The 14,845-nt window shown below is 40.9% G+C and overlaps 1 protein-coding gene across 1 annotated transcript in view; it reads right to left on the minus strand.

Moving 5' to 3' along the window:
* The window catches only part of SLC7A1 (solute carrier family 7 member 1), a 56,141-nt gene that overhangs the window by 25,606 nt on the left and 15,690 nt on the right, over positions 1-14,845 (minus strand). Inside the window, exon 2 of the mRNA XM_083362434.1 lies at positions 4,224-4,607. Within this exon, the coding sequence (XP_083218560.1) occupies positions 4,224-4,593 (370 nt within the window). The 5' untranslated portion in view covers positions 4,594-4,607. The remainder of the gene's footprint in view (positions 1-4,223; positions 4,608-14,845) is intronic.

A 14,845-nucleotide genomic window follows, 5' to 3' on the forward strand; every position in this document is an offset into this window, starting at 1 on the left:
ATATAAAAGGTGACCAGTTTGAAATTGGCATCTCAGATGCCTTGATATATCTAATCACAAAGGGATACATGTCCCAAACAGACCAAAACATTTTTTGCCCCATCTCATTTTTTTAAAAAAAATATTTAAAAGGTGCTGTGTTTTTGTTCTACAACCCAATAAGCAAGAGATGTGTTGGCTTGTGACATACCCTTAATAGCACCAAACAGAATTGTGCAACTGCTTTTGAAGAGTTTTGTTAACAACAAGTTCACTGAATCTTCTTGAGATTTTAAAATCAGGCTGAACAGGAATGGAAGACAATTTGACCATCTTTTTCTAAAATGTGTGTTACTTCTTTCCTACTACTCCCCTGGTCCCTAGCCTGTGTCGTAAGAACAGGAGTTACTCATACAAATTCACAAGACTTTTGTATCCCAGAGTTCAGAAGTGACCATGAGGGGGTTGTTCTCTATTGGATATTTTATAGGCCAGTGATTCTGCAAATTTTTGCAGCTAAACATTTAAATCAGAGAGGTATTACCAAAATCCATTTATCTGCCTCAGAGTATAAAACTTGGCAAGTCATAATGCTCTTTCCAAAACAAGGTAATCAATTCTGTATTGCCCTATACTACCCATTTCTTTTTTACAAACATTTGGGTATCTATTTTTTCTTAGTTTTTCCATTTTTACTAAATATCTACCAATACAAATTCACCTACTACCTCTAGTTTTCACCATTTATGTATAACATGTAATGCATTCATTCCATTTCCTTTGTCCAATTGAACAACCTTGATCTTTGATATATTACTGTTAATTATTATTATTTAATACTTTTTTTGTGCCCATCTCACCATCAAATCCTTAGAAAATCATTCAAATCTCACTCATTCATTTTGTGAGGAGTAAAATTATTTATTGTGTTATCAATAAATTCAGCATTTTAATCAAAATGAAAATAAGTTATTTCCTGGTTCAAGGAAGAAAAGGATGTGGTCCAATAACTTCAATTGCACTTTGAATAAAGAACAAGGGAGGTCATTTACAAGCCAAGTCTAGAGAAACAATGGTAACTGGAGATAATTGGAACTAAGGTTCAATCTATATCTGAAGGGCACAAGACTGGAGAGGGATCTCCTTGTGTACTTATACAGTGTAAAAGTCATCTTCTGTAAGCCACCCCTTGAAGGCATTAAACCTCAAGAGGAATTCTCCATAACTGATTTTGTACCTGGAACAGCAGCCTAACAATGATTTTTTTTTTCTGGAAAGCAATATAAAATGATTCGCAGGGGCCATGTTCTGATCAACAAGATCAGGGAATGCTAATTCTATAAATGCATACAAAGCAAGGAAATTCTTTATGCAAACACCAAGTAGTTGTAAATAAATACAGAACTTTTGAAGTTCAACCTACTTTCCCTTCCAAACCCTTCCTATTCAACCACTCCTACTTATTTTGGAACAAATTCCAACTTTAAACAAATTCATGCTGTGCTTCTCCCAAGTATTTTCTTTTATCACAGAAAAACATGAACCACTATTTTTTACTCTTCTACAAAAAAAAAATAATAATTAAATATTTGCCACAGGAACAGCCTGTTGAAAAATTATTCTACAAAATGTGGATTCCACCAAAGATAAATATTGTCCAGCTATTAGTTCACTCACAGCCAATAAAAAAAATTTAAGCAGATTTTAATCCGCAGTTAGTTGCTAAACTGATGAATGTATTATTAATGTGTTTCATTTTTTTAAAAACAGTTCTAAATTAAGGAAAAGAAAACATACAGAACATTTCCTTAAGGGCAGTAATTTTTACTTTATTTTTATTTTTTTAAAAAAATGATTTATCAACCTTCACCAAAATGTTTCTGAATATATTTATCTTTCATGCTTCTTACATGTAAGAGCTCTTAATGTCCTATTAATTTAATTAATTCTACATTTTATTATCCCTTCACCAACTCTTGCACTTAAAATATCACGGTATAACTCTATGATCTGACTGAAACAATAACCTCCTATCTCATTATTCAAAATATGCATGTGCATTTTGCTTCAGTATGTGCTATATCACTTTTGCTCAAATGATGATTAAATCATCTTCCAATTCAGAGCCCACAAAATTTATATTTGCCCCAAATTTTAATCAGAGGTCGGGCACAGATCTGAAAAAAAAGGTTAACATTTTTTTAAATCTTATAAGAGTTCACACAAGACTGCTAACAATCTCATGGAATTTCAGTAATTAGAAAAATAGGAGCTGTCTTGGGGCCAGATAGGCACTATCCATCTGTAATTTAATTAATTGGAATTTGCTATTTCATACACATAAAGAAACCAGAGTTATCAGAAACTGGAGCTACTAGAAGCCACACAATGATTTAGTTGTTTATTTTTATTTATTAAATGTATTCATTATTACCAACCTGGTAGATACAGTATCTTTTGCTAACATTGAAGGTTATTACACATAATCTGAGATTCTGTGTTTAACCATGTGTTAGGGCTACACACAGCACATGGTCTGATTTCTGAATCTATACCTAAATCATGTTTCTTCTCTTTTTTTGATATACTACTTTTGTAATTGACAAAAAGAGTAAAAGACAAAATAAATTTGCAATGTTCTCCTATAATCAGTCTTGTAAGAAGGTCCAGTTTTGCTTTCCAGCAAGATCCTCACTGCAATTAAATCTTTTATAATATTAATCCCAAATTAGAAATCCATCTTTCCCTTGAAATCTGTGTTAAAAAAAAAGCTTTGATTTAGAAAGGGCTGCTATTTATTTCTGGCTTTACCTCATTTTTAGTACACTAATGCCTCATTCCACTATTTTCTTTTTCATTGTTTTGATGGTAAGTTACAGCTAAGGAAATATTAAAGCATTTGAAATGATTGAGACAGCTATACATATATATATGAACTGTGTCCATTTGTTTGCATATATGCAATCTACCAAATACTGTAGCTGTTAGATCTGGTTGGATAGCAATGATTACCAATTTAAGCACTAAAGAGGAAGTGGTCTAGATGTAATTTTCCCTTCAAACATTTGTTAATGGACAAAAGGGGATCTTAACATTCATCAGCATTTGTCAGACTTATGCAATAATACTAATGCACAGCATTCTATCATACACATCAGGACAGATTTAAACAGGTATTCCCTTTTTCATGTTTATCATACAATCAAAACCATTATTCAAAAGAAAGAGAACGTAAGAGCTCTGATTGCTAGTACTTACTGGAAGGAAAATCAAGGTCACTATGCAGAAAAATTCCAGCAAGAATTCCACTTTCAAATTAGATACTTATATATATAGTCGAAGATGGCAAAATGTTTGTTCATTTGCTCTCTCTTTTTTGATGCAAAAGAAATGAAGTCTGTCTCTTTTGAAAAGGTCTACATCTCTCCACTACATCTCTCAACTGTTTCAGTATAAGAAATAGCCTTGACACCTAGTTCTACTTCTGGTTAACAGTTCCAGAAATCAAATTATTTTCAGCCCCACTTTTGTGAGCGCTGGCAAAATGGTATCGGTTTCCCTGTCAGTCGTGTCCAACTCTAGAGCACCGTGCTCCTCTCCATTTTTTAGCCGAGGGAGTCAGCATTGTCCATAGACAATTTCCATGGTCATGTGGCCAACATAGCTACACCCAAAAGCATATGGAACGTGGTTACCTTCCCATCGAAGTGGTACTTATTAATCTATTTGCATGCTGCTGAACTGCTAAGTGGGCAGGAGCTGGGGCAAGTAATGAGAGCTCACCCTGTTGCGCAGTCCTCTCCCTAACCTAAAATTGCTCCATTGAAATATGGCAAATCGACACATTTTTGTTGTTGTTGTTAGCTGCAAAGTCGTGTCCGACCCATCGCGACCCTATAGACAATGTCCTGTCCTCTACCATTTTTAGGTACTTCTAAAATAATACTGTTAATAATGAACATATCCTTTTTTTAATCTCCACAACTCACCCCTTCAGAAGGCCCACATATTTTGCCTCTATTTCTTTTAGTTACATCACTCTATTCCCACCTTGAGACCATTCCCTTCAAAGTACTGTTCGTTAGCCAGTATTCTCAACTCAAATAATATACTTTTGTGATGATCATATTAAGATGTTCTGAAGTTTAAAAGGTAGCTTTATTATGACAGAGCACCATGCAATATTTCACAGATCTAAACCTGTTCTTGATTAAATGGACCAATGATAACAAAGGAATACCCACCAATGACATAAGAAAGAATTAGGTTCCAGCCAGTAATGAATGCCAACAGCTCACCGACAGTCACATAACTATAGAGATACGCTGATCCAGTCTTTGGAACTCTAGCACCAAATTCTCCATAGCAAAGTCCAGCCAGCACAGAAGCCAGAGCTGCAATCAGAAAGGAAATGACAATGGCAGGTCCTGCATTTTCTTGTGCCACTGCTCCAGCAAGAACATAAACCCCTGCCCCAAGAGTGCTGCCTACTCCAAGGGCAACCAAGTCAAATGTGTTCAGGCACCGTGAGAGCCGGCTGTCGTTGCTTGTACAGTCTACCACTTTCCGACGAAACAACTGCTGCCCAAAATGGATAACTTTCTGGCAAGACATCTTCTCAACTGAACCTGTAAAATAAGAAAATATATCTGAATCAGCATCCTTGGGCAGGCAAAGGTAAGCTACTTCTGCAAATTGCTTTGTCACATGGTAGGAACTACCCTAATATTACCTGTCATGTACATATTACATCCAACTGTGCTGAATAATTCACAATATTCACATTCTAATTTTTCCTTGCTTTCAGATAGCAATGACACTATTAATATGGTGATTCAATTATCTGCCTAGCCCAGGGGTAGGCAACCTTGGCTCTTTTATGACTCATGGACTTCAGGAATTCTGGGAATAGAAGTCCACGAGTCATAAAAGAGCCAAGGTTGCCTATCCCTGGCCTAGCCTTTTGATCCTCAAGCTGAACAAAAAGATGCTTAATATGGAAGCATATGTGTGTTTAACTAAAAATAATTGAGTCCTTCTTCCCGTAGCCTTATAAATAGACATAAATTGTAATATAGGGAAGGATGAGGCTAGACTTTCAATTTTGAATGTCAATTTATGGATTATGAGCTCAATATTGCTACATCTGGAGCAATAAAAATAAACAATAATTTTCCAACTTTTATCCTAGCAACAGGAGACAAAGGAGAAGGGGGAAATTTGTCCTTCCGCAAAGTCCAATGTTTGTGTGATCAGAATTCCACAACTCATAAAAAAAGAAAACTACTTCCCTTCTTCTTCTGAGTTCCCCAAATTCTCAGAATTTTAAGAAGGAAGTAGATGAGGAAAAGCAAAACCCTTTGAAGTTTCTCTAAGAAATGGATTCTTTTGAAATACTTCTTATTTAAATAAGCTGTTCCTATGTTAGGAAACATAGTAGAACAGTTTTTTTTCATTATTCAAAGCATACATTACATGCCAATTTATTAAAGCCCCAAAGGACTTCCTGTAGGCTCCTTCACTTCCTCCCAATAATAGGACTCAGCCCTAGACTTACCATGTAGCATGGTTTCCCACCACCACATTTCTAAAAGTCCTATATCTGCTTAACAGGATACCATTAGAACTGGGCAACATTAATTTTATAGCCAGAATCGGTGAGATAAACCTAAGTAAAACAACTGTTCCACTCATTGAATCATAATTATCATTCACCATGGCTCTTATAGCATTGGAGGCAGCAAATAATTATTAAAAGTAGGCCCTTAGCAAAATATATTATTATATAATCAGTATATAATTCTAAATTTTAAAAAGAGAAGAGTTGGTTTCACATTCAATCTAAGTAAAATGGAGGGAGGAAAAATAGAAAACTGTATGTACAGTATGTTTGTAAACAAGAATGATTTGGTATGTGAATGTCTCCAACAAAGCTTCTTATTCAAGTTTTCAGGGCAAATATAAAGCAATGTCATAAGAGGACAAGCCATCTCATGGATTTGTGACTATCAAAGAACAGGAAGCAGAGATTAGGAATACAGTTTTCACAAAGAAGGGTTGTATAAAAGGGGTATCACATGGATCAGTCTTTTAAGTTCATTTATAAACACCCCGGAATAAGAGATGAGCAATGAGGTGGGAAGTTTGCTGATTATTTCAAATTGCTCCAGTTGGATCAGATCAAAAAAGGGATTGTGGAGAGATCCAAAATGAAATGGGTGAATGGACCTTAAAATAGCAAAAGCAATCCAGGGTAAGCTTTGGCTTGAAGTGCAAGCTCATGTATTCTTTAGCAGAGTTGGAATCACTGGTCAGGAAAGCAATCTTGAGAGACCTAATGAAAACATATCAGTGAAAATATCAGTCTAATGTGCAGTGGCTATAAAAAAAAGGAAAGTCTGTGTTGGGAATTATTTGGAAGAAAATAGAAGTAAAATTGGCAAAAGTAAAATTGTGATGTAAATGTACATGGAATGATTTGCATACTTATTATTACAGAAACCAGAAAAGAACAATCAAAATGATTAGGGGATAGCCAGAACTACTCTCTAACAAGGAAATTACAGCAGGCAAATCCGAATAGAATTTTATCAGTAACATTTACAAAGAAAGAATAATCAAAGTGATACATTATTTTGCAGTTTAGGGTTATTTTTTTATCTTCCTTGCTGTTATTGCTGTTTTTACATAGATGGTTTCAACCATTTATTATCTGCATGATGCACGAATGCTATAACAGGAATTAGGTCTCTCTCTTCCTTATGTTGTTTGGTTAAAATCACCTGAATATGAAATCTCTGTAGACCACTGACAGACACCATTCTTCCACTGTTCTTATTCTCAGATCTTTTGAAATACATCTAAAACCATCTAAGCCTTTCCAGAACATAACACTCTCAAGAAACCAATGGCAACTTTTGTTTTCTTTTCTCTAACCAAGTTTTTCCCCCACCTACCTTGCAGCAAGCTTTCCATTTTGAGATAACTCTAATCATATTTTCTTCCAAAGCTCTTTTATTACTGCAGAAGTGCAACAAAGACTCATATTGCATCATTGCTTAAACATAGTGGCTTCCTTCTGTAATACTATCAGACACAATGCAGTACGGTGTGTTTCCAAAGTCACTGTATTTTAATACAACTACTGCAAGCAACAATATCAGAATTCAAGTTTGTTGATCAAACACATTTACTATGGTAACATCACCTACACAGATTTATCTTTAATCTGCAGTTACTTAATAAATGCAAGAAAGGCATTTTTTTGTAGTTGTTAAGCACACCTCTGGTTCCACCCATTTTAACAAAAGTTCAACAGTATGCTTCATGTCTAAGAAAAATGAAATGCAACTTGCACCTGATCAAAACTTTAATTAAAAAAAATAAAAGGGGCAAGATTTTTTTCACAAAATGTTAAATAACGCTTACATGTACATTAACAAGCACATTTGCATTCTGTAAATGTTGTATGCATACTGTAATATTTACAAATTTAGATAAGTATAGCTTTGAAAAGATTGAAAGGTTGTACACTATTATCTATATCCTTTAAATAAAAATATGTTTTTCCAATGACGATCAAAAAATTTTAAAAGCTGATCTTTGAAAGGATCACTGTTTTTAGCCAAAAAAATGAACAAAAATAAAATGTAAAAGTAATTTGCATACAAGTAACAAATAAAATTGTTTATTGAAAACTCCCATTAGTGCAAAATTAATATCTATTCATCTTTCGAGTTAGTTAATTCAAATGAAGTGGAATTGCTATAAATGCTGCAATTCAAAAACTAACCCTCTCAGCTGCCTATGCTACTCTATTACTCAAGCACTGTATCAGATACTTAGATGAGGGATGGCAAACTGCAGGCCAATGGGCCAGTTGCATCATACGGAGGCTGCACCCACCCAAGCTCCGGCAATGCAAAAAGTCACAATACATCACGACACATCATGTGACGCAGCAAGTTTGACACCCGTGCTTTAGATGAATGAGGTATCCTACCCAGCATGCTGACCAAAACAATCAAGCACAGGATCTGTGTGCCAAAAACAACAATTATGTGTAGGAATTCATAAAGAACAGAAGAATGCACGCTTCCCAGAAAATAAATTTGGCTAGCACCACCAGCACTGACTAGACACAATTCTATCCCCTTTCATAAATTTGATTTCCTGGAAATGGGAATATATGCTAGAAGGTAAGCTTACTTTGGGGTGAATGTTCTTAGTTCAATCTATTTTGGCTTGAATTGGATGGGATGAGTTATTTCACTAACCCAGTTAGATCTTTCCATTTTCAGTATCGTGTTCCTTATATTAATGGGACTATTGCCTTTAGCTTACGTAATTCTACACCTTAATATAAATTTTGGTTTTTTTCCTACTCTATATTCTGAGGCAGAGCATGAGTATAAAGGAATATAGTCTAAAATCACTAAAACTCTACTTGACTTAAAAGAAGAAAAAATATGGTAGAAACCCCAAACAAGAACCCAGAGCTCAGAGAGCAAACTGAATAACTTATGTGTGCCCCTTTCATAGTCCCTGGTTTTTTCGCTGACACCTTCTGAACAAACTATACTTTTAATAACATCTCTACCACATTCTGTGTCCAGAGCAGTGTACTACATAAATAAGCCAAAATTGGGAGGCTGAATAAGGTTGCTGTTTCTAAAGCAGAGATGGTTTCACTATCTGTGTGGAATGCCTTATAAAAGAAGGGTAGTAAGGCTTAATTGTGGAGTTGGATTTAAAAACTCTGTAGTAGCAGAAAGAATGGAATGGATTTTTTTAGATTTCTTTTTATCAGAAAAGCTTCCTCTACAATATTGGTATAGTAAGTATATATGTTTCTGAGTATACTAACATGCTAGAGAATAATGAGCTAAATCCATGAGTCTTCTATACCTAACAATTTTCATAATCTTTCTTTGTAAAAGACACTTATGCCAAGAAAGTCCATAAGAAGCTTCATACTGTAAATTCACCAATGCAGAAACAACAAATGCGAGATAGTTATAGCGTGAATTATATGTAAATACAGGTAGTCCTCCCTTAACAACTATGTATTTAACAACCGTTAAGTGCTGAAAAAAGTGATTTATGACTGGTCTTCATACTTATGACTGTCAGAGTATCCAACGGTCATGTGACTGCAGTATTTGGCAACTCGCTTGCACTTACAACACTTGTAGCATCCTGTAGTCATGTCCCATTTGCAACTTTCCCAGCAGCTTTCAAGGAGCAAAGTCAATGGGGAAGCTGGCAGAAATCACAAGTTGAAGACATGTGATTCCTCCTTTAAAGATTGTAGGTGATTTGTTCAACAAAAAAAGGGTTGAGAAATTGGGCTCGGTCACATGATGCCTCACTTAACAATTGCTTTGCTTAACAAATTTTCTACTCTGATTGTAAGTTGAGGACCTCTTGTTGCAGTTCCTATGCAACATAAATTACTAAAAGGTAACTTGGAAAGTGGGATAGAAATATTAGCTGCAGAGTAAAATCCTTCAATTATGTAAGTTAGAGGAAATTACTCAAAAGAAGGAAACTTTTTTTGGTTGGTCAAAATAAAATAGAGAAAAAAGCTTCCAGGACCCCATTCCTCTTTCTCTCACAGGAAGAAAATAAACAAAAGCACAACCTTAGTACCGTATATACTTGAGTATAAGCCGACTCGAGTATAAGCCGAGACCCCAAATTTCACCCCCAAAAACTGGAAAAAGTTGTTGACTCGAGTATAAGCCGATCCGCCGTTCTGCAAGCCTCTGCCGCCAGCAGAGGCTCGATCCGCCATTTTGCAAGCCTGAATACACAGTCGCCGGGTCTCCGTTCCTCTGTGCCCTGCCTGCCTGCTTCTTTCCACAGCGGAAAGAAGCAGGCAGGCAGGGGGCGGAGGAACGGAGACCCGGCGACGTTTGGGGAGGTTTGGGCGCCTCTCCAAATATCCCCAAACGTCGCCGGGTCTCCGTTCCTCTGTGCCCTGCCTGCCTGCTTCTTTCCACAGCGGAAAGAAGCAGGCAGGCAGGGGGCGGAGGAACGGAGACCCGGCGACGTTTGGGGAGGTTTGGGCGCCTCTCCAAATATCCCCAAACGTCGCCGGGTCTCCGTTCCTCTGTGCCCTGCCTGCCTGCTTCTTTCCACAGCGGAAAGAAGCAGGCAGGCAGGTGGCGGAGGAATGGAGACCCGGCGACGTTTGGGGAGGTTTGGGCGCCTCTCCAAATATCCCCAAACGTCGCCGGGTCTCCGTTCCTCTGTGCCCTGCCTGCCTGCTTCTTTCCACAGCGGAAAGAAGCAGGCAGGCAGGGGGCGGAGGAACGGAGACCCGGCGACGTTTGGGGAGGTTTGGGCGCCTCTCCAAATATCCCCAAACGTCGCCGGGTCTCCGTTCCTCTGTGCCCTGCCTGCCTGCTTCTTTCCACAGCGGAAAGAAGCAGGCAGGCAGGGGGCGGAGGAACAGAGACCCGGCGACGTTTGGGGAGGTTTGGGCGCCTCTCCAAATATCCCCAAACGTCGCCGGGTCTCCGTTCCTCTGTGCCCTGCCTGCCTGCTTCTTTCCACAGCGGAAAGAAGCAGGCAGGCAGGGGGCGGAGGAACGGAGACCCGGCGACGTTTCGGGAGGTTTGGGCGCCTCTCCAAATATCCCCAAACGTCGCCGGGTCTCCGTTCCTCTGTGCCCTGCCTGCCTGCTTCTTTCCACAGTGGAAAGAAGCAGGCAGGCAGGGGGCGGAGGAACGGAGACCCGGCGACGTTTGGGGAGGTTTGGGCGCCTCTCCAAATATCCCCAAACGTCGCCGGGTCTCCGTTCCTCTGTGCCCTGCCTGCCTGCTTCTTTCCACAGCGGAAAGAAGCAGGCAGGCAGGGGGCGGAGGAACGGAGACCCGGCGACGTTTGGGGAGGTTTGGGCGCCTCTGTGCCCTGCCTGCCTGCTTCTTTCCACAGCGGAAAGAAGCAGGCAGGCAGGGGGCGGAGGAACGGAGACCCGGCGACGTTTGGGGAGGTTTGGGCACCTCTCCAAATATCCCCAAACGTCGCCGGGTCTCCGTTCCTCTGTGCCCTGCCTGCCTGCTTCTTTCCACAGTGGAAAGAAGCAGGCAGGCAGGGGGCGGAGGAACGGAGACCCGGCGACGTTTGGGGAGGTTTGGGCGCCTCTCCAAATATCCCCAAACGTCGCCGGGTCTCCGTTCCTCTGTGCCCTGCCTGCCTGCTTCTTTCCACAGCGGAAAGAAGCAGGCAGGCAGGGGGCGGAGGAACGGAGACCCGGCGACGTTTGGGGAGGTTTGGGCGCCTCTCCAAATATCCCCAAACGTCGCCGGGTCTCCGTTCCTCTGTGCCCTGCCTGCCTGCTTCTTTCCACAGCGGAAAGAAGCAGGCAGGCAGGGGGCGGAGGAACGGAGACCCGGCGATGTTTGGGGAGGTTTGGGCGCCTCTCCAAATATCCCCAAACGTCGCCGGGTCTCCGTTCCTCTGTGCCCTGCCTGCCTGCTTCTTTCCACAGCGGAAAGAAGCAGGCAGGCAGGAGGCGGAGGAACGGAGACCCGGCGACGTTTGGGGATATTTGGAGAGGCGCCCAAACCTCCCCAAACGTCGCCGGGTCTCCGTTCCTCCGCCCCCTGCCTGCCTGCTTCTTTCCGCTGTGGAAAGAAGCAGGCAGGCAGGGCACAGAGGAACGGAGACCCGGCGACGTTTGGGGATATTTGGAGAGGCGCCCAAACCTCCCCAAACGTCGCCGGGTCTCCGTTCCTCCGCCCCCTGCCTGCCTGCTTCTTTCCGCTGTGGAAAGAAGCAGGCAGGCAGGGCGCAGAGGAACGGAGACCCGGCGACGTTTGGGGATATTTGGAGAGGCGCCCAAACCTCCCCAAACGTCGCCGGGTCTCCGTTCCTCCGCCCCCTGCCTGCCTGTTTCTTTCCGCTGTGGAAAGAAGCAGGCAGGCAGGGCGCAGAGGAACGGAGACCCGGCGACGTTTGGGGATATTTGGAGAGGCGCCCAAACCTCCCCAAACGTCGCCGGGTCTCCGTTCCTCCGAGCCCTGCCTGCCTGCTTCTTTCCGCTGTGGAAAGAAGCAGGCAGGCAGGGCGCAGAGGAACGGAGACCCGGCTTCGTTTGGGGAGGTTTGGGGAGGTGCGCGCGCACCTCCCCAAACCTCCCCAAACTTCGTCAGGTCTCCGGACGGCGGTGGCTTGGGAGAGGTGAGCGCGATCCCGGAAGCTCCAAAGCCTCGGCCGCGCACAAGTCCTTGGTAAGTTTTTTTGTTGACTGGAGTATAAGCCGAAGTGGAATTTTTCAGCCCAAAAAGTGGGCTGAAAAATTCGGCTTATACTCAAGTATATACGGTACTTAAATCTGCAGCAGTATTTAAATCTTCAGTATGTAGGGAAATTCCAGCTCTCTGTTCAGCTGTAAAGTAAGAGCATGGGGGAAGAGCAGTGGGGACCTGTTTCTATTCTGACTAACATCTGCACAGATGTTCTTAGAAAATATACATAATTGCTGAAGTAAGTCCAGCCTTTCCAGCAGCTCCAAAATGAAGCAACCTGGGACTATCAAGTTCAAAAGTCCAAAGCACCCGAAAGCGGGAAAAGAAGCAATGGATGGAAACTAATCAGAGAGAAGCAATCTAGGAGCAACCAAGGAGAAATTTCCTGACAATTAAGCAGCGAAACAACTTGCCTCTAGCAGTTGTGCATGCTCCAACACTGGAAGTTTTTAAGAAGAGACTGGACAACCATTTGTAAAAAATGTATAGGGTTTCCTGCCTGAGCAGGTGGTTGGACTAGACCACAGGTCTGCAACCCACGGCTCGGGAGCTGCATGCGGCTCTTTCAGCCGTCTCCTGCGGCTGCCAGTTCTCTGCTATGTGTACTCCAAAAAAAAAAGTGAGACTAAAAAGTTCAACCAATCAATTCAAATATGCAGGGTAGGTGCGTATCTCGCCTTGGCTCCACTCTTCAGTCAAACACGCATGCGCACACATTTTTTGCGGCTCCCAGTTTTTCCTTTTGTGAGGGAACCGGTTACGAGTGGCTCTTTCACTGTTTCAGGTTGCTGACCCCTGGACTAGACAGACCTCCAAAGTCCCTTCCTAATAACAATAACAATAATAATAATTTGTTTTGTTGTTGTTGTTTTTGTTAAATGTCATTTCTGATTTTAGAGTGTTGGAAGTCAGCCCCACAGAGAAGAAAATATTTAAAAGGCAGAATATATTTTCCTAAGGATTTTAAAGAGGCAGAAAACCATGCCCAGTTTTTTTAATAGCCCCAAGTCTCCCTCCCCCAAGCAGAAACCAGCTCTATAGAAATGCAGAAGTAAATCCAGGAAGGTTGAAGGCCCCCAGCTAGAAGTTTAGGAAGACAAAGACACCTAAAATCTACATCCCCCACCCAAACTCTAAGACAGGATATAATACGATTAACCCACAGATGCCAAAGGGCACACCCAGACTCAGGTCAGAATACATGACACAGGACATACAAAGCCTCAAACAGGAACAGGAAACAACTCCAAACAAAAGGCTCCAGAGGGTATAAAAACCCACTCCTTACATGTGCTCTTTTTTTTTCTTCCAGAGCCATCTTCCTGTCTGGCTCTCCTCTTCAATAAACTGCAACCTTCTTTCTAAAGCAGTCACCATGTTGTTTATTCCCAGCTTGGACTGAACCATGATGAAGACTTTTCCTTCAACAAGAGTATAGTTGAGATTTGGAGATGTGGATCCATAGCTTGAAAGTAATCCAGGTGGCCTCAATTTTCCTTCCTAGACTGTGATGGATTTTCTCATTAATTAATTAGTCACATTAAGCAGATAATTCTCTACCTCTGCTTTTTAACTACCTACTTGTGAAGAAATACAGGGCGCAGAACAAGAGAGTCTGCTTCAGAGTGGGATGACACAGAAATGCTGTAATTTCAACACATAATATTAGTTTGAGGGACACTGAGGGGAAAAATGTACTTAGAGGCAAAACAAACTTTATTTCCGTGCTCCCCTCCCTCCACTCTGAGCTCTTGGGTTACCCTAACAATTTCAAGCTTATATCTGGAGAGGTGAATGGAGAATTTCCCTCATGCCCACATATGCAACAAGATACATGCCCTTATGGGAAAGGAGCAGGTGATAAACCTGATGGCATCAATGTTAAAAAGTCCTTTAACTATGTTAAAAAGTCCTATGAAAGTCCTTAAGAACCACCCTGCAAAAATAGACATCTCCAAGACAATTATTGTATCTGGTAAGATATTGCAATGATATCTTTTCACTTGTTTCTTGTACCTTGTGGCTAAAGTTTACAAGTCCTGAAGAAACTTAAACCAATCTTCCAAGACAATCCAATTTATCTACATGGCTTATTACACATCCACATTATTTGAATAATCTAAAGTTAAAATATATTTATATTTATTACTAACAGTGACTCAGAACTTTATGGGCACATGATCTAAATAATATATACTTAGGAGAACGAATGGCTGGCTCAATTACATTTGTACCCAAATCAGAAGGCATAGAGCAGAGTGAACAGAGAAAAAGTTGTCAGACATTTGGCAAGATGCTTTTCCACCAACTGAAATCTCTTAATTACCAATTGCCCAGGCATGAAAAGATACATCTAGTGGATGGACTTCCTAGGCTCCAAGTGGTGCCATAGAAAATCCCACCAAATGTGAAGATGCCAAAAGAGTACTGCTAGTGAAGTTCATGGAACCTGGTTCGACCATCAGTTCAAAAGTCTATTGTGAAACATTATGAAAACTCAAAGACAGCCATCCATAACAAGCGTCGGGGCATTGAGTTCTGGTGTGGTGTTGGTTCACGATAATGCTCACCCACACACTGCTAGATGCACCCAAGAACTTTTAAAGCAG

The sequence above is a fragment of the Vipera ursinii genome (genome assembly GCF_947247035.1).
Source record: "Vipera ursinii genome assembly, chromosome: 4".
NCBI classification, from domain to species: domain Eukaryota; kingdom Metazoa; phylum Chordata; class Lepidosauria; order Squamata; family Viperidae; genus Vipera; species Vipera ursinii.